This window comes from Mercenaria mercenaria, chromosome 4, assembly GCF_021730395.1.
Source record: "Mercenaria mercenaria strain notata chromosome 4, MADL_Memer_1, whole genome shotgun sequence".
In the NCBI taxonomy this organism is placed as follows: domain Eukaryota; kingdom Metazoa; phylum Mollusca; class Bivalvia; order Venerida; family Veneridae; genus Mercenaria; species Mercenaria mercenaria.
This window is the reverse complement of record NC_069364.1, coordinates 75,348,689-75,368,338: the sequence shown is the minus strand read 5'-3', so window position 1 is coordinate 75,368,338 and position 19,650 is coordinate 75,348,689. Positions and strand designations below refer to the sequence as shown.

The 19,650-nt window shown below is 33.3% G+C and overlaps 1 protein-coding gene across 2 annotated transcripts in view; it reads right to left on the bottom strand.

The window, feature by feature from the left end:
- Window positions 1-346: 346 nt before the first annotated feature.
- Window positions 347-19,650, bottom strand: part of LOC123552165 (pyrokinin-1 receptor-like) — a 49,305-nt gene continuing 30,001 nt past the window's right edge. For both annotated transcript variants that reach the window (XM_045341603.2, XM_045341602.2), the window contains exons 2-4: window positions 5,303-5,848; window positions 3,504-3,629; window positions 347-2,021 (exon numbers count right to left, since the gene is read on the bottom strand). In XM_045341603.2, coding sequence (XP_045197538.2) covers window positions 1,537-2,021; window positions 3,504-3,629; window positions 5,303-5,848 — 1,157 coding nt within the window. In that variant the 3' untranslated portion in view covers window positions 347-1,536. The remainder of the gene's footprint in view (window positions 2,022-3,503; window positions 3,630-5,302; window positions 5,849-19,650) is intronic.

Below are 19,650 nucleotides of genomic sequence, written 5' to 3'. Positions count from 1 at the left end.
GGCATTGTGTTCAACTTCATCGCAAATATATCTTAATTAATTGTGTTTTGTACGCGCAGATAATCGACATTTTGGAGTTTCGACTATTATATTGAAAATGAAACGTTCGGTATTTTCACTACTCCAGTGAACTTGTTATTCTGTAATTACTTTCTGTTTATTTAAGCGCCAAAATAAGATAAACATGAAGTTTGTTTGTGGCCTTTCGCTTGAAATCCAAAACTGAGAAACATGAAACATATCAATACATGAGGCATATATAAATAGCCAGTCCATAGTTCGTGCTATTGAGCGTTCCATATAGTTAACAATTAATTTGGCTGGGCTAAAGTCAAAACTTGAGAAAAAAGATATGAAACTTTATTTCTGATGCCAAGTAATAAACAGATATTGAATGGCTTGTGGGTCAAAAGTCAAAAGTTAATTATCCTCAAGTTTATATTTTACACGTCTCCTCATATAAAACGACGATCCATAGTTTGAGCTTTTTGACTGATCTATATTCAATAGAATGTCATTTTGCTGGGCTAATGTCAGAATTTGAAAACAAATCCGTGAACATTTATTTCTAATGCATTTACTGGATCTCTGGCAAATAGTGTTGACTATTTACCGACAAGCAATATAATCATAATATATAATAATAATATATTTTGTAGACTTAAATGAATCATTTGAAATTGATAGAAATGTGGTAAGGTCTGTTCTTTGCTACCTGTTATTTCTGGAGAAAGTCCCTTAAATGTTTTACTTATGTCTGACAGGTTAAGAAGTAGGTAGGACACAATACTACAAGCCAAGAGCCCGTGCGTGTGAGGGTACGTCATGTCCCCCGTGATGCTTTGACAGAAGAATATAGAGAATGTAAACCAGAACAGGTCTTGCTCTCCCAGGTGAATGGTGAACTTTGTACACCATACCTTTAAAGAAACATATAAGACATACGTATTTGTGTGCCTCATATTTTTCCAAGTACAAATATACACTTCTATTTTAACCACAACGCTCTTTTATAGCGAATCATTTACATATTTCAGCTTTCAAAAGTTTCTTTAAAGAATTGCAGATACCTCCAGACTTGGGTGGCTGTAATCTAAATATCATAAGCTCTTTTCATTGGTTAGTATTTATAAAATGATAATGATAAAATTAAAACAGATATGTAAAACCTAGGTTACATTTTAAACAGGTCTATTTCAAACATATTTATTTTGAGGCGTGATCCTTTAAAGTGAATGAGCAGTCTGTTCAAGTTACCAAAATTATACATTGTTATACGATTACTTATAAAACAATTTGTCTTTTACTAAGAATGGCATAATCCATACGTAACATAATTTCTCCTGCAATGTCTCAAATATTTATCACTGATGTTGCGCAATATTCAGAAAACCTGTTTTACACTTTGGAATTTGAAGGTAAACATAATATAATCTCCTAAAGGGATATTTATCAAAATGTCGCAAAGCTCTTTCAGAATATATTTCAAAGTACAAAAGCGTATTATGAATCTCAACACCGAATGTAACATAACCTTCAACATGCGCTATCGGCGGAGCTAGTGTGATATAATAATCCTTGGCGTTCATAATGCGGTGATGGGATTTTATCCCTCTGTTCAGAAACACAGACCTTACAACAAACCGGTTTATTTCTGTTTTCTGTCCATGACTTATCACAACAACGGGTTTCTGCTCCCTCCGGAAGTAACTGTTCCCTATGCGGATCACATATTTCGTCACTGTTTCCGTTCAATGAAAGACTAACTTGTGTTTGTATCGTATCAGATCTCATCACGTGATTTCTTTCGGCGGAGTCAGTTTGTCGTAAAATTGTGCGTGTCGGAGTTGCTCTAGATGCTTTACTAGAGTAATAAGACTGATGAAGGCCACTGTTTCTCAGATTCAATGTACGTTTACGCCTACAGTTGCATATCGTTTCCCGAAATGCCTCTCTGTAGCGCTTTGACATCACATTGTACAGAATTGGGTTAACTGTAGAACCAACAAAATAAAGCACTCCTGTAAATATAAAGTGATAAAAGCACTTTGTACTCTACAGAGAACAGCTTTTAAAAATTTCTGCCTACCTAATAGGTTACCTACATAAAACGATCAAATCTAAGGCAGACATAGGTGTTTTAAACATATGAAAACTGATATTTTTGCTACTTTTGCTACTTTTTTTAGAAGAAATAAATAAAATACGATGTTCAGAGCAACGCACTGAAAAGACAGAGAAAAGAACGCTCAGCTTTTGCTAAAGGTCAAAACTTTTAAGGTTACATACGATCTAATTAAAACAACGGCGAAAATTTCAGTCAAGTAATGTCATACAGTGCAAAGAAGAACACATTAAAGTCATTAATTCGTTTAGAAATGTTCACTGACACACAATGCCAGTCTGTCGTGCACACTAGAAGAGTTTTGTCTTGATTCAAGAAGGAAGCCGCATACAAATTATACCACATAATCCTTCAGTATTATGTTTGTCTTTCAGGAAGACAAGTCTTCTTGTCCATAATTTATAACAAGCAAATACATCTGAAAACTTTCAAAGTAGCGACAGAATGGCAGTCTGATTGAAGCGTTGAGTAAGTGCACATTAGATTAACTACGGTCTTATTTAAATATATATTGTATATATTGCACTGTAGTCATTAATACTTGACAAAAGTAGTTGTTTGCCAGTGATAGTTGGTGACAAAATATGGCAAACAAAATTGCATTGGTTCATTGCTATAAGCATAACTAGTTTTACTATTTTTGGCATTTTGCATAATTAGAAATTCGTTCTAATGAGAAATTTTAGTGATGGATTTATTTTCGTTGTACTCGTCTTCTGACTATTCGCGAACCAAATTCTTTCTAAATTGCTGTTCAACTGAAAACAATCACAAGTTTGACTTACATTACATCAAGATTATTTTATCTTGCATAATAAATAGCATACTTCCCGTGAAAACACGTGTTTTAACAGTTTATACTTGAATCTAGGTTTGATTTATAAAACTACTTAATAATCAATAATATTTTTCGGAGTTCATGAGCAATGTATGTCAGAATTATATCCGGCAAATCCATGACTTGTTCTAACTATTCATGGTTAGTTTACCCATCGTTTTCCGTCGTTCATATAGCATGAACTCCAATAATTATACATTTTGTAATTTTATCACTTATATTAATCATTGTATTTCCTTACCATTTTCTAATAATGTATTCATTGTAAATAGCATATGTTTTATTGCATCAAAATTAGAACCTTCTTCCCAGACATTTATTTCATCAGACAAAACAACTGTGATATGATCTTAGGATTCAGAACAGCGGAACGATTTCACCAAGCGGAGTTATGACATTTGGCACATTTACTCTAGTGGTTCATTCAGAAACGAACGTCATAATTTTCAAAGGAACAAATATGGAAAATGGAAATATTTTTAATTTGAACGGTCAACAAGAAATTAATCCGAGTTACAAAGAAAAGAAATGAATATTTACCTGAAATATAAAATAGTGCGCTTTGAATGTCTAGGAGTAACGGCGTCCACACACGGTTGTATATGGTGAGCAATCTTTGTGCGTGAAATGGTGCCCAACAAGTAAAAAAGGCGACGACTACAGCAACTAAAACATATAAAACATGTTAAAATTAGTTTATGTGAGAGACTAAATCAAACCGAGTCTGCTATCATGCGACTTTGTTGTTGTCTGTTCTGCCGAATGATCATTTCACAGATTATATTAACAAACAGCAGCCTGAAAGTCCCGCATAAACCGAGTCTGCTATTATGCGACTTTGTTGTTGTCTGTTCTGCCGAATGATCATTTCACAGATTATATTAACAAACAGCAGCCTGTAAGTCCCGTACAAACCGAGTCTGCTATTATGCGACTTTGTTGTTGTCTGTTCTGCCGAATAATCATTTCACAGATTATATTAACAAACAGCAGTCTGTAAGTCCCGTGTGGCGACTGTAAAACGTCTCCCCATACATGGATGTTTCTGGTCCTTTTGGATATGGAAAATATTCAGTTTCATTATAACACTCTTATGCTTTAGCCCCTGCTAGGGGACGTGAAGGGTGTTGCACATTTCATTGCCTCTCCTGAACAGACTCAGTCAGACCGAGTCTGCTATGACGTTTCTTGGTTGCGTTCTATGCTTCCGAAGGATCTTCTTACCGGTTTTATTATTTCTATGTGTGTACTTACATTGATAAAGGTCGACCCATCTTTCCGAGTAATTAAAAATATATAGCAAATATAAAAGTCCACAGTTTCAATATTTTGAGTCCGTATTTATCCATGTATTTACTTTTTATGACGACTCTAACTGAAACAGGTTTAGTCAAAACACATAGGGAGAATTCAAGTACCCTAACATGACATTATTTCGGTAGAGTGTTTTAACAGAACCACCGATCTCCTAATTCTTATTGACGTATCGTAGAAGTACAACGTTTTTTCCTTCAATCCTTGCATTTATTTTAAATGAAATAACTTGAATACACAATTTACAGAGAAATATGCGGAAATAAAAATAATCTCCAGCATTTTAAGCATTAATTTACAAAATACAGATAATTATGTGATGCATTCCCGTATTTCTAATAACTAACTTTCTTGACAAATCTAGCAGAAATTTCTAATTGTGTGTGTGTGTGGGGGGGGGGGGGGGGGGGGGGGGGGGGGGGGGTGCGGACGGGGTATTAACGCCGTTTTTCAATAGCATTTTATAGGGTCATACCAGAATTGGTCCTCCTACGTAACCGAACAGATTTCAGTTAGGTAACGGCGGGCAGTTAACCTAACCGGTGTTTCTGGGTTCTGTATCAGTAAAAACCTGTTCTCCGCAAGTAACTGCCAACTTCCCCACATTAATCAGGTGGAGGACGAATGATGTCAGGCACAATGTCTTTTATCAAATCGTCACGGCGAACATACGGCCTGCCACGGGAGACCGAACTCGCGACACCGCGATCCTTAGATCTGCGCTCTTCCTATTGAGATAAGTGATCGGGCTGTTTTCTGAAGCCAATCTTTTAACTTCTTTGACAAACCTGCAGCCATTTAGAGGTCAGCCTCCGAAAACGTTCATGACTATACTTTTGAAAATCAGCACAAATAATTAAATCTAAAGGTACATGTTATATTCATGTACATCTATAATAATAGAGAAGACTGGACATTTATCAGAAAAAATATCTTGCCTTCAGTAATGCACTTCCTTGGCGACAAGGAGATATAATTGTTTTTGTCATTTGAGAAACGTTCATTAGAAGAAGCTTATACATTACCTAGCATACGGAACACCGACTTCCCTGACTGCGTCACAGGCGTTCCTAGTTGGCATTTAGTTTCCTGCGAAGCAACTCGTTGTAGTGCAGCATGACGCAGCGAGATTGCAATCAGCAAATACAGCACTGCTATAATAGTCAACGGGAATACGAAGAAGAGGAAGGTAGAAAATTGGAAAATGTACACCATTGTTGAGTGGTATTTCTGAGGCATGTTACAAATTAATGATTCTGCAATTATTGTTCCATTATTATGTTCGGCGTCAATGTAGTAAAACAGCTCCGTATGCAGAGGATATGGTAAAGCACATAATAAAGAAATAATCCAAATTGCAATTAGTATTTTTACACTTCTCGAAAGGTTTGCAAATTTGTGAGCTTCAAGTGGATGGCATATTGCGACGTAACGTTCCACTGTAAAAGCGGTTATTGTCAAAACTGACGCATATGATGTCATCTCTTGAAGCAGCGCTTTGATGTAGCAGAATATCTCCCCAAATCTCCATGGATAAGACTCCCAGATAGAATATGCTTCAGACGGTAGAGCTGAAATATAAAAAAAAGTTTCATAGACGCTGTATGCGATACAATTTCTTCATACCTGAATTGTTTCCTCAAAACAATGTTCTTAAAAATTTACAACACACGTAGAATTCTAAGATGATGCTTGTTAATGCGGCACATTTACGGTAAACTTGTCATAGTTAACAATCTTTCTGTTTGAACAACGGGGATGGCCCCCACACTTTACGTACATACAAAATATCATTCGAATATACGAAACAGTAGAAATATGACTGCTTTTTACCAATATTTCTTTTCATAAAAATCATTTTTTTTCGAAATATCATCTCATACCTACTCAATGTTATAGCGTTTTAACGAAATAAGAAGAAAATGTAATATCTAAAAAGAAAATATCGCTTATAAGTAAGTAATATATTTTACCATAGCATACGGGTTTCAACATAAATGTGTTTACGGGAGTTTGCCATTCTAAAGATGGTCAATACCATCACTCATGTTTACGCACAAGAATGTTGATTTTTACTTCTAATATAGGAAATCTCTTAAGTATTATATTCCTTAAATTTGTGTTGTAGAGCTAAATCCTATTAATGCTGCAGAAACATTGTTTGTAAAATTGAGATAACATTGTAGTGTGCTTTGCTATACATTAAAAGTGTGCATTATTTTAACTAAACACTAGTCTACACCCAAATGTTAATTTAACTGTTGTCGTAATGCCTCTAGTATACTTCAAACAGAAGATTCCTTTATCATACAAAAAATTATAAATCTGGTCTCGAATATCGCCTTGCGCATGGCCATACTGCACAGCTATCCTCTCCTATTGTGATGTGATCAAAGCGTTCCACTGTGTTATGTCATGCACAGTAACCAATTTCCAGTTTTGTAACTTTTGCAAAGGTTTCGATGATCAGTACATTTCCAGTTTGGTTGAAATTCATATCATCATCATGACATAAATATATTACGTGATGAGTTTATTTGAAAGCATCAAACGATACTAAATGAACGTACACCATAAAAATACCCCATTTTAATGGGGGGGGTCTTTGTCCGTCATTTTTGCCTTTCCGATAAATCACTCTAAAACACCACTGTCACACGAATCATTCATTCGATTTCAAATCCATTTTGTAGTTTTAAGAGAAGTTTAAGCACGTGGATCGGATAATGATAACATATGTTTAGTTCTACAGAATTCCAAATGATTTACACATTCTTAGTTGATAACAAATGTCTTTACTACGGGGTTTAAACAAAGCCTTGAGATGTCTGGTGGTTGCGGGTTTTGCTAGAGTTATTTTCATTTTAAATGCCAATCTATAAATACACATGTATAAGAAACAAATACTAATGTGCCTCATATCTAAGATAAGCTCTGTCTGACCTTACATGAACAGCTGGAAGTCAGTGATGTAACCATAGACTGGAATACCTAATGATTGACAGATCTTATATAATCTAAATGGCCAGTGTGAATGGATAGAGGATGAATAATAACTGCTTGATCATTGATAATTCATCCACATTGTTCATGAATGGGACTACTTTGTGTAGCACATGAACAAATTCCTTTGGATGTGATTTGGAATCAAATAAAGATGCTACATGATTGTCAGAAATACACCTTACTTTGGTAGCGGGATAAACCCGCAACCAAAAATTGTATTCATCATCAAAACTAAATTTCCCCTTGTGACAGAAGACATTTACTCAGGGTTTTAATTTCAGGGAAACTTATTTATTACACTTTATAGCAAAACGACTTAATCTGAACCATACTATATTTCCCTTTATAACTATAGAAACTCTTCCGTTAGCTTGGAAAATCTAGCTTTATTTGTTGCCCGTCTGGGAAGCAAATAGTCTACACTGAATAGATATAAACGACCTTTAATGCAGAAATATAAGCGCAGCGCTCGGTAATCGGTTTTACTGATTAATGTCATATTAATAAAAAAAGACCACACCAGTAAAAGTGATCTTAACTTTTAAATCATATTTATATACAATGATTTTGTAAAAGGATTGTGTCATAAATGCGCAGTCATTGCTATTGAAATATAACAGGATAAAATCAAATTCTAATATGACTAGCAATAAACGATATTATGTTGACGTCACGTCGACGTGATATTTAGCGCCTTGCAAGCATCGAGAAATAGCGCAGTCTTGATTGATTTACACACACACTGAGTTGGTGATTTCGCTGAGCAGAATGCTTCGATATCGTTTGCGCTCTAATTGAACTATTCCGCAGGACGTATTACCATTTCCGGTCCAGGCGTGTTTAAACAAAGGAGCGTAACGAACTACCGTTTGGTGTCATACAATGATACATGCACAAAGAAACAGATCTATCATATTTGATCTAAATTTTACAATAAAAGACATATTAGAATCGAAGTAATTATAGCAAAACCCTGTTTGAACACTATTAATACACTCCGGCGGGTTATGCGTCATACGAAATAATTCACTTAAGCTACGCCCTCGTTAAATTATAACGCTCGACGTATAACTGCCCATCGTGTATAAATAGTGTTGAAATATTAAAAGCATTGAAAACACTTTCAATTTCCAGTTTCAGACTCGTAAAACGGCACTGGTAAAAAGCAAGCGGGAAAACGTTTACATATTGTAAATGAAGATCATTTCATTGCGTAAATATAAAAACTTTTTAAAACCCTTTTGCTCCAAAATAATACCATTTCTGCTCCACTGTTGATTTTTTTTAAGTTAAAACAAAAAAACCAATGCTGATCTGTCTGGTCTTAACTGCTTCGATGAAAAACAACGAAACATTAATAACAACTTGTAATTATCACCTGACATAACAGAGGATTAACCATGGAAACACACTTCTGATTGATGTTTCCTGGTTCCACAGAGGCGATTGTTTCCTGTATTCTAACCGTGTGTTTTGATTTCGTATACATGACGAAAGCTTGCTGCAATTTCATATGAAAGTAATTGTCAGGAAAAAATAATAAATCACGCTGCTTTAAGATTAATATGATTACTTCAATCAAGAATGAATTGAATTGCCTAGTTTAGCTGTCGGCAGGTGGTGTCTGATGAATTAGCTTCAGTTTGTTTTTAGAACGTTCCAGATATGAAAAAGAGTATAAGTCATAACTCATGAGAACGAATCAAAAGTTTAAATTCCTTGTTTAACGTTGAATTTCAATTTGTGTTATAAAGGAAGCTGCCACAGAAATACCCCCACTCAGAATTTTATTAAAGTAATTAAAACTCGCATGTGTTAATATAAGTCATTCATATTTCTTTGTCACCAATTATCTAGCCAGTTCGATTTGACTGTGAACCGAGCACAGAGTAATCTCTATTACCATACCCTTTTCGAATCGAATTCATAGTTCTTTTTCGGCCGATAGTGAAATAGATTTTAAGACACTGCCAGAGAAATGTGTTATTGTACATAATGAATTTGTAGGTATAAAGAATTTCACTAAGACTTGAATTTGTATCCGTGATACATATACCGGTACATATCAATGTACATCACAGTCATATGTAAGTAGAAGAAACAGTCATACCATTCCCGGAATGTATATGAATTTTTATGTTGAAAATATATTTTAAAAATGTTGCAATAAATGCATTCTATTTTCATACTATAATGCCAAATCTAATGCATGTACAATACATGCTTATCTATTTTCATTTAAAAGAAAGTTTAAAACACTGCCTGTAGTTTATTGTATTGTTTAATTACTTTTCATCCTCGAAAATAAACTGATGTGTTTTCATGTTTTTTACAAAATATACAAAAATATCAGATATTGATATTGATATTTTTCTACCTTAAATTGTTGTCTATACTCAAGTAGTTGGCGAAAAGTAAATATAATTCCCTAAATACATACAGTAAGTCTAGATCAATTGTCAGGAAATATTCTCAAATATTTGCATATGATCTCCTATCTCGTTATTTGAAATTCACAAGGCTATCTTTTCCTTGTAGTCATTTCCTCTTCAGTATAAATTATTACCATTTACAGACAAAAATTGATTTTAACAAAAGATGGGAACATGATACTGCTGGTTGGAAATGCTGACTAATTTTTAGAATTGACAGCGCTCTGTTGTGTGCATTTAAATTTTAGCTAAACTTTCCAAACGATTATTCCATTTTTAACATTTCGCTAAAATCTTCAAAGGTTTGATTGTGTTTTATTGTTTTAGGAAGAATTAAAACCCATGTGTTTTTCTTTCGGTTTATTTATATAACTCACATATTGCAAATGTTTCAGTCATGAAGTTATCTGTATGCAATCTCTTACAATCACACTCTTCGTCCTTTATCATTGGAAACAATATTTTTAAAAAATTGTTTAACATTTGCATTACAGAAGATCACAGTGATGTATATGACTGATGTTAGTTCTATGGCTATGTAATTTTAGTATAAGAATAACATACACCTTAAAAAACGTAGCGCACAGTAGAATCAGACCACCTTGCAATTCCGAAATCGAGCAAGTACTCTGTTTAATTCTCCTACTGGGAGTGTACGAAATAAGCATTATGTAAATAAATTAGACGGATTATTGAAGAAGAAAGATAAACAATTAGACAAAAAGGTGTATGGCAGCCAGTTTTTAATGCAGCTATCGTATGAAATATTGGGCGCTATTTGTGTTATTTTTTATTTATTAGGTATAAAACAAGACCTTGCCAAATTGTATTTGTGGGTTAACGGAACAATTATTTCTATTTTGAAAGCTGCGTGAATAAATAATCGATGTTCCTGACCCAATTACCGCAGAATAAAATACTTTGCAATTACTTAGCAGGTTTTCTATTCAAAGGAATGGATAAACGCCAATATAACTATTTCTAAAATTTTAGAAAGCCAGAAAATGAAACAAAGTTTAATTTAAAGTGCAAAGTCGTTACGGGATTCATTATTTACTAGTTCTTAAGCAAGTCCAATGACACATCGGAGCAACCCTTTCTGGTCCTTGGGTCCTCCCAGCGTAGTCGGGACCAATACTCTACTTCTTATAGCAGATTTAGGCCATTTTATGCTTCAAAGGCATGATATAGATTTCTGTTACGCTATCTCAAATTCAATATTCAAAATTTTAAGCAAAAGAAATCATTTTGTACCGAACAGATTTTTTCCACACTGTTATTTCTTGGTTTTCATACAATACTATATCGCTGAAATTAATATTAACAAATTACTTGAACGAAAAAGGAATTTTGCCACTGATGAAAGCATTTGTATCGTTCATTTTATTTGTGTTCCTCAGAAGCCGTCCATACATTGCAAATAAGAGAAAAAGCTTATACGCATTTGAACATGGCATTCAGTTGTTAGTTTGTTTTATGTTATATGTACATATCGTAGATGTGGAAAGTCGCTGTACGAAATCAGGTTGCCTTCCGGAAACACAGGTATAAAATGAAAGGAAAGCGAATGTGTCGATTATTATATATATCTAGATCTATCATGCTGAATAAACACGGTTGCAATAATTCTGGGACTCTCCAACACAATAAACAGTGTACTACTGATGTGTTTTGTTGTCCTTTCTAATGGTAAATTATCAAACATATAAGATCACATTTTATTAATGCTAAAGTATCTATTATGTGATAAAGTAACTCTTGAGAGAAATTATTAACCTGTCAATGGTCAAATACCACTAAAAGTGATACTAATGCTCAAGTGAATCGAAGTGTAGGAATTGCATGCTTTGTGGCAACTGGAGATACTCAATGGTATGTTTTATGGTTATTCTGAGACAAAATTGCGTTTCCTCGTTCAGTCGATAAATCAGCTTGATTTAATATAGATACACGTTCTTATTGATAACCAGACCCATCTAATTTATCACTGAGCTTAAATTGTTCCAGTCTAGCAACAAAAGAGCATGGGGAATATTAACTGCTCTGAACTAAAATTATTCGATGCTGTAGGTTTATTAAATTAGATTCTTGCAGAGATCTTGACTCACCCACTTAACAATATCTTATTTTTTAAAAACATAATAAGATTAATTTTAAACAGAATTTCCTTTACAATTTCTTAAACAATAATACATGATTTAACATTATAGAATAGTATCTAAATAAATAAATAAATAAATTTTACAACTAAAATAGTATTATCATTAACGTTTTTATGTAATAATTGCGAGTGCGAAAAGTAATACAACATCTTACTATGCACGACTGTACAAATCAAGACTTAATATTCTTTAACTGCTGACAATTAGTGCTGTTTATCAAATTTCTTCGGGATCAAGTATACGAAGTTTAAAATTATTTATGTGAAGAGTACATATAAAAGGAATTAATTTAATGTGACTGGCATTTACAATTGAACAACATAATATAAATTAAAACGACTTAATTTTTTTTAATTATTTACTGTTTTAATTAATTTATTGATGTGCGTTTCAATGAATTTGTTAATATGCTATACATTTATTGCAACGACCTTTGCTACCATTTAGATCGAAGATTTAATAGGTTTCGACTTTGTATTCTGCTGCTTTACCATCATCCAAGTGCGTGTTTCCGAGTTCATAAATTCATTCAAAGTGATGTTTTCAAGTATACAGAAGTTAATAATAATTCTATTGGAAAGAGTACATTATAAAAGGAATTCTAATTTTGTATCGAAAAAGTTTGCGCAGTAGTTCCTCTGAAGATTTTTGTATATTTTCTCATCGAACATCTAGTAACATGTAAATGCGTGACGTCACTGAATTTTCTATTTACCGCAGAAGTTTCCTTTCCACAAATAAAAGAACAAAACAAATTGAAAAGGTAGCAAATGCCAAATCTTTTTAGTAAACAACTACACAGAAGGACAAATGAATAGTTGTATTCGCCTTCTGATTTTGTATGTTACGTAACTATTGTTCTATGTCTTTAATATAACTATCAGAATATATTTTTCCTAAACTGTCACCCGAAATTAATTAAGTTCTCCTTCAGTTAAAGAAATACTTTGAACTGTATGTCTTAAATAATTCTGAACTTCTATCTTTATGATTACTCTTAAAATACCTGATCAGGAGTCGTAAAAATGAGAGCAAATGATATAACTCCTTATTCGTGGTATTAAAACAATGTGTTTTGAATGACAGTGAAGTTTCTATCTTTTAACTACCTGTTTGAAGTAAAAAAAATACCATATATATTGTTGAAACGCTGTAGCTGTAGTGTTTTTAAATTGAGCGAATGTTAGAAAGGGTGAATCTTAGTAGTTTTAAACATATTGGCAAATTCAAAGTAGCGATTATCATCCCTCGCGAAAACATGAAGCTTCTCATAAGTTAAGAAGTAAAAATGTGAAATTCACGTCTTTTCACCTGCCGTAATCATGCTGACAGATGATTAATGTCACCACGTGCAGAGCACATTTTGCTAGGTATTAATGTTATAAAGAAATAAAAGCTTTTGGAAACAACTAATACTTCATTTTTTTTTGACGTTTATCTTCATCTCTATATATATTTGCTTAAATACAATTATCAAATTTGTCATGTTTTCGATTCAATATTGTGTAAAGGACTTTGTACAACTCTATAACACGTTTAATTCACAATTATGACAATAACCAAGTTAAGTAAAATGTTATTATGTAACTAGGCTGTCTTGAGAGGTAATTTACACAGACAATGTGTTTTCCTTCAACCAAAAAGAAAATAAAATGCACGAGAAAAATGGTAGTTATGTCATTATAATGAAATATGATACGTGCCCCCGTGTTAACAGTATTTTCCTTACGTAAAGTAAACAGGTAATGCTTCAAACTTAGTTTAAAGAAACGTTTAAATAATTAACATCCTGTCATATCAGAAAACAAACTGATGTTTGCTCAAAAAGGTAACCAGTCACATACTGAAAGTTTACACTTTTATGGACATAAAAATTGGCATCAATTAGAAAAATGTTAAGTGATAGTTTTCAAGATTTTAAAAAAAAAATATAATGATGTTTATGAAAGGCTCATTATTGAACCTGTCAATCTATTGATAATATTGCTCGAATGATGTCCGATTATCTTCAATATTAAAAAGGTCAAGTACAGTTCCATATAATATACCGTCCAGTAAACAGAAAGGATATGCATTTACAAACTTGTTTGTACGAAAACAATTTAATTTCATATTTCACATATAATGCAGAAGTGTAAGATTGATTTTACTCACATCCTGTTTGTGCAATATTTGACTGACCAATAAAAAGCCAAAATTACGAGTAGAACTGTTTAGGCGTTTTTTACAAGCTATCTGAACGCTTTCTATCACGAGTGCGGAAAGTTTTTGTACTCTGAAGTGTATAACTAGTTCTTGTTGAAGATTATAAGACTCTTTCACTGGTGGTATGTACAGATATGAATTTTCGGCTTGAGGATAACTGTTTTGGCGGAAACGAGGCTTTGCCGAGTTACCGCGAGAGCCGGAAATTTCCATCTACACCTACAACCAGTGATTGAATCTTTTTCTTGCATGTCAATGATGTCATATTCAATAAATAATAGTAAAAATAAATTCAAACAAATGATTTTCTTATAGCATTTTTTTTTATATTAGCGTATTAGCAAAGCGTGGGAACTTTACATTCGTAAACAGGAAGTACATCATGACGTTGCAAAGACGAAAACAACGTAATAGTTCCGGTTTTGTATTATCATCTGCAGTGAAACGTTATGTTTTTTCCGTAAAATGACGTTTTTTTTAATCGAGAAATATGTTATAAGGAACAAAGAGAAACTATCAAGGTATTTAATTTTTATCCTGTTTTACGTAAAACATAATTATTACTACACAAATCTACTATACAGATGTAGTTCTTTATACGTCATTTACAGCACGAGAGTCGTCTTACACCCATGGGAGTACGATGGAGTTTTCCAGCACCGGTGAAATCACCAGAAATCTCAGTCTGGTATGCAAGAATACTAAAATAACGCTTAAAAAGGCTTCGTGTTTATGCTGTGGAAAATTTCCAATAATCACAGTGTTCAATTATAAGATGTTGTGTTGGTTTTTTGTTTTTGTTTTGTTTTTTCTAGTCTGAAAGAAAGCATGGACACTGTCTGCCAAGAATTTATCATGAGGTTGAAATAGACAGTAAATTAGCATTCTAGAATAAAACTGAAATTCTGTCTTTTTTTCAGGTGATTAAACATGGTAATACACGTGTGTAAACAGAGAGATTTACAAAACAACAACTTTTAACATGACGAAAACGTTTACTGTTCTGCTTAATAAAATAAGCAAATTGTGTGACGACGTGTATTTACTTTTACAAATAAAAAAACCAAACAAAGGATCCAATTTTATTAGCGTAATCAAGTATGACTGACACTTAGAAAGCATAATTCAATAACGTTTGAAGGAAACAGTTAAATTCAATGTCATCAGGCAAAGTTTTACGTATCTGGGCATTAAATGAACATTTATTTAGCTCTGCAGCAAACAACTGCGTTAAGTCTCTAAATAGAAAATTTGAGATACAACCTTACAATGCATTCGATAAAATGTATTCATGGAAACTGTATAGTTTTTCCATCATATCAAATTATAAATATGCATTTTTCTGTAAAAAGCATACACTCATCATATAACGTATTTCGCTCAGTATCCTTCTCGTGCAGTTGATGAAATTTCTCTTAGAAAAAATACGTATCAATTCTATTAGAAAATTATTGTAAGCTGTTCGCTTGTGTTAGATCTTATAGTTTTTAGACAGGCTTCAAACCATCCAATTAGTGACTTCAAAGTCTAGGGAATATTATATAAAAAGGTTGTGTTCACAAAATTAAGACAAGGTAGAACCGGGTCTGTATTATGAAAACAATCTTTACTAAGACAGGTAAATTATTAGCTATTAACTATCTGTTTGAAAGATTTATAGAGTAAAAAACTAACTTATAACAACAGGGTATGTAGACTTTGACTTAATTTCCGATGTAAGAATCCCGGCAACCTTGATGAAAGACTTTCTCTTACAGATCCATCTGTAAAAATATTTAGTTAACCTGACAAACAAGGTTTATATCATGTTTTAAAGACATTAATATGATTTACATTTTTCTCACAGTTTTGTCGGTTGAACGCCAAGTTATTGCCAATGTTTACAGCTATGTATATTATATATCACTGCAAGTAAATAACTAAGAATATGCTTTGAGTTCAGTTCAATGAATGGCACTTTCGATATTTTTTTCATAGCTTATGCAAACTGAATGGCGTCTCAGTAGCGTATCCTTGTTGTAAAACCTAAGTCATTTGGTGCAATTACATATCATATAATATATTTTACTTCTGGACGTGCAACTTTTCAAGTAGGTTTTCAACATATCTCTACTGGTGTTCCTATACAACTATTTGTATAAAAACAACTGTTTGTATAAACATTTAATTTTATTATGTTACCTCACGTTTTAAATCTAAATCATTTAAGCTGTAAATATAACTTTTCGGAAACTATAAAAAATGTGGCAGTGATATTTTCTTACGGAGCTTAAACTGCTTCCACCGAAATACACTGAAAAATGTCGATGCTATGAATAAATATGACATCAAAATCTTTTGTCTCTGAGTGTACAAATTACTTTTTTATTATTATGTCCTTTAAAACAACAATAAAGAGAGACTGACATTGTTTCAAGTAGCATGATCAAACTTTAAGCCCTGTTTGATAGAACACATGGGAAAATATACAGAGTCAGAGAAGCAACAACTTCGGTACGACATTTATATTGTGTTAGTGTACGGTTTACTTTTTCAGCTTGAACATTTCGGCAAGTGTGGTTCCAATTATTACAGTTTATTAGATTTGAGTATTGTTAAATCGCACCTAGGCTATGGTGCCTGTTTCTTTTTTCTTTGTTTTTTTTTTAAATTTTGTCTTTTGCCAGTTTCTGTGACATGCAAACTCTCACCTCAGATCCCCTCTCCGAATTCCAGGTTTATTTTGTTCTGCCCATTGTTTTCACGTTTAGGGCAAACTCATTATTTTAACTGGGGACCATACGCCGTTTTGCATGGAATTACACTGTGTATAATTGACGGTTTCATGTATACCACCGAATTTGTATTTGTAACATGTATAAATATCGAGTTCTGCTAAACCCAAGGCAAGAGAGCGTGGACGATAGCTTGCATTTCCACTACCATCCATGAACAGGCTCAGTCTAACCGAGCATTCAACATTTTCATTTATGTATGTCCTGTTGGGCGACCTGTGGTTTTCAACTTTTTCAATTTTATCTAAGCCGTTATTACGTATAAACAGCAGTCAACAACTTCGGCTTTATAAAATCTTTTTACATATTTTATTAACTATCACATTCAACATCAATCTGTAAGTGCCGTGTGGCGGCTGTAAAAAGTCTCCCCGTACTTGAATTCCGTGTTATTATATTTTCTGGTCCTTTTGGGATTATGGAGTCCATTCCATAGACGTGCAATAGAGTTCCTCTTAAGCCGGTGCTAGGAGGCGTGAGAGGTGTGGCGCATATTTCATTACCTCTCGTGAACAGACTCAATCAAATCGAGTCTGCTATTATTCTGCTTGGTTGCATTCTATGCTTCCAAAGGATCTTTTTACAGATTTTATTTTTATCTAAGCCATTAAATATATATATTAGTGTTGTAAAATAAATTCAACCAAAGTTATAATCTAAAATTGAAGCAATATGCAACAATAATCGTTTCATGTTAATTGGATTTATTGAAAACAGTTCTTTCAGTATGATCAATAAGATATAAAGCATATGTTACGAAACCGAGATAGCGACGAACGCGTAGCCTGAGAAATAACAAAACTATTCGACTGATTGTTGGACATTACGGGATTTTCGAAATTATGTTGACCTGTATTGCAGTAAGCTCTTCATACTGTGGGATTTAAGAAGATCGCTAGACAGACAGCTTTTACAATGTAAGTAATCTCATCTCCTAGCATTATATCAATCTTGGGTAAAGCTATGAATATACAATTTGTACATAAGCTTGTGATTTCCTCCTTTCGTAGACAAAAGTCACGAGCAGATAGGGCTGTACTAGTGATAGCCAAAGCAACATAACGAAATGTTCTAAATCAGCCACCATAAAAAACATTATATTTTGATGTGGAATATAGGAGAGACGCATAAGGGTTTTGACAAAAGAATCATTATTGTTATGGCAGAGATTAATAATAATTACGTCAGCAGTCATAATTGCTGGTGCAGTACTTACTTCTATTTATATTATTCTAATGGTGAACAAATGTTTTAATGCCATTTTCAATTTTATACATTTGAGTTTAAGACCTTTCAAAGTATGCTAACAATGTCAAATTACAACGCACTACAGAGTAATTAAAATTTGTCACTTTTGTGAAATTTGTAAATGTATTTAAGTAGAACAGCATTCGGTGGTCTGCATGGCCGGGTGGTTAAGTTCGCTGAATTCGAATAATCATGTAAAGAAGCCATCCAGCTGGCTTACGGAAGGTCGATAGTTCTACCAAGTTACCTGTCCGTGATGACAAGATGCACGGAGGGACACTTGAGGTTTTCCCCTACCATCGGAAACTGAGAAGTCGCCATATGACCTATAATTGTGCCGGCATGACGTTAAACCCAACAAAAAAAATCGCACTGTGATTCTAATTTGTAAAGGATATTGCCTGAGTTATAGTAAATGCTATAATCATTAAGTTGGAAGAATATTCCACAAGGTGTAATTATTGAAACGGACGGCATCAATCTTCATTTGTATCATAACATCATGCGTTCATGTCTGACATTTAGAATATGGTGTTTAGGTATTATTGTGACATGATTTGACGTATGTATATTACACCAGATTATATTATATGTCGCCATGCGCTCTACAGAACCTGAGAAAATGTAAAGTATTTTCAGTGAAATGACCTTTTCAGAGCTATGTAAGTCATGTGTACACTAACTTTTAATTCTTTATAAGTATATTCCAAAAATATTGTTGTAGTACTTTGTTGTTTTACGTTACCACCTTACAAGCATATATTATAATGTTACTTCTCGTAAATATAAATTACGTTGCAAATAATTTACCCGATTGTCTATATACTAAATATAGAAAATGTAAAAATTCTCACAAATTCCAAAATTTAAAATGACAGTACTTGAAGAGTGTCACTAGTGATGGTTCTATGACTAAAACCCAGTCATACTCAGTGTAAAACAGTTGGTTTACATTTAAGCAGAGGTAGCAATTTCTTTCGTGTAACTAGTCACACTTTTGGAGCGACTTTTATTAAGAAACTTTGTCCTACATAAACGGTCACTGACAACCTTTATTAATAAAATAATTTAATCAATATCTTTTAAATAAACGTTTTTAGAGTAAAGTAACGATATTTGGTTTGAATTATTTGTATAGTGCGAAAATTTTGCTGTGGTTTGTTGTTGCGGTTGCGGTTTTGGTTTAGCGGTTGTTTAGGGACACTTCTTAAAATCTGACGTATGTACATTATAAACATCGCAAGATTCTTGGTCATTGCATTTGTATTTAAAAATATTAAAAGTGATTATGACCCTAGAAAGTTTGTGTTGTTAGACTCCACAATTTGTTCTTTGACTGTATTTACAGAGCAGGCGTTAGACTTCATGATTGACATGTTTTGACATTCTAACACAAATCTGCTATTCTTGTCACTTTTCGGGTTAGTTTCAACAGGAGAGTAAACGTGTGTTAACAAAGAGATTCTAGCGCTAACGTGCTGTTAAAACACCTTTCCATATGGATTCCTTGCATATATGTGAAGCTGATAATTCAAAAGGAAATGAC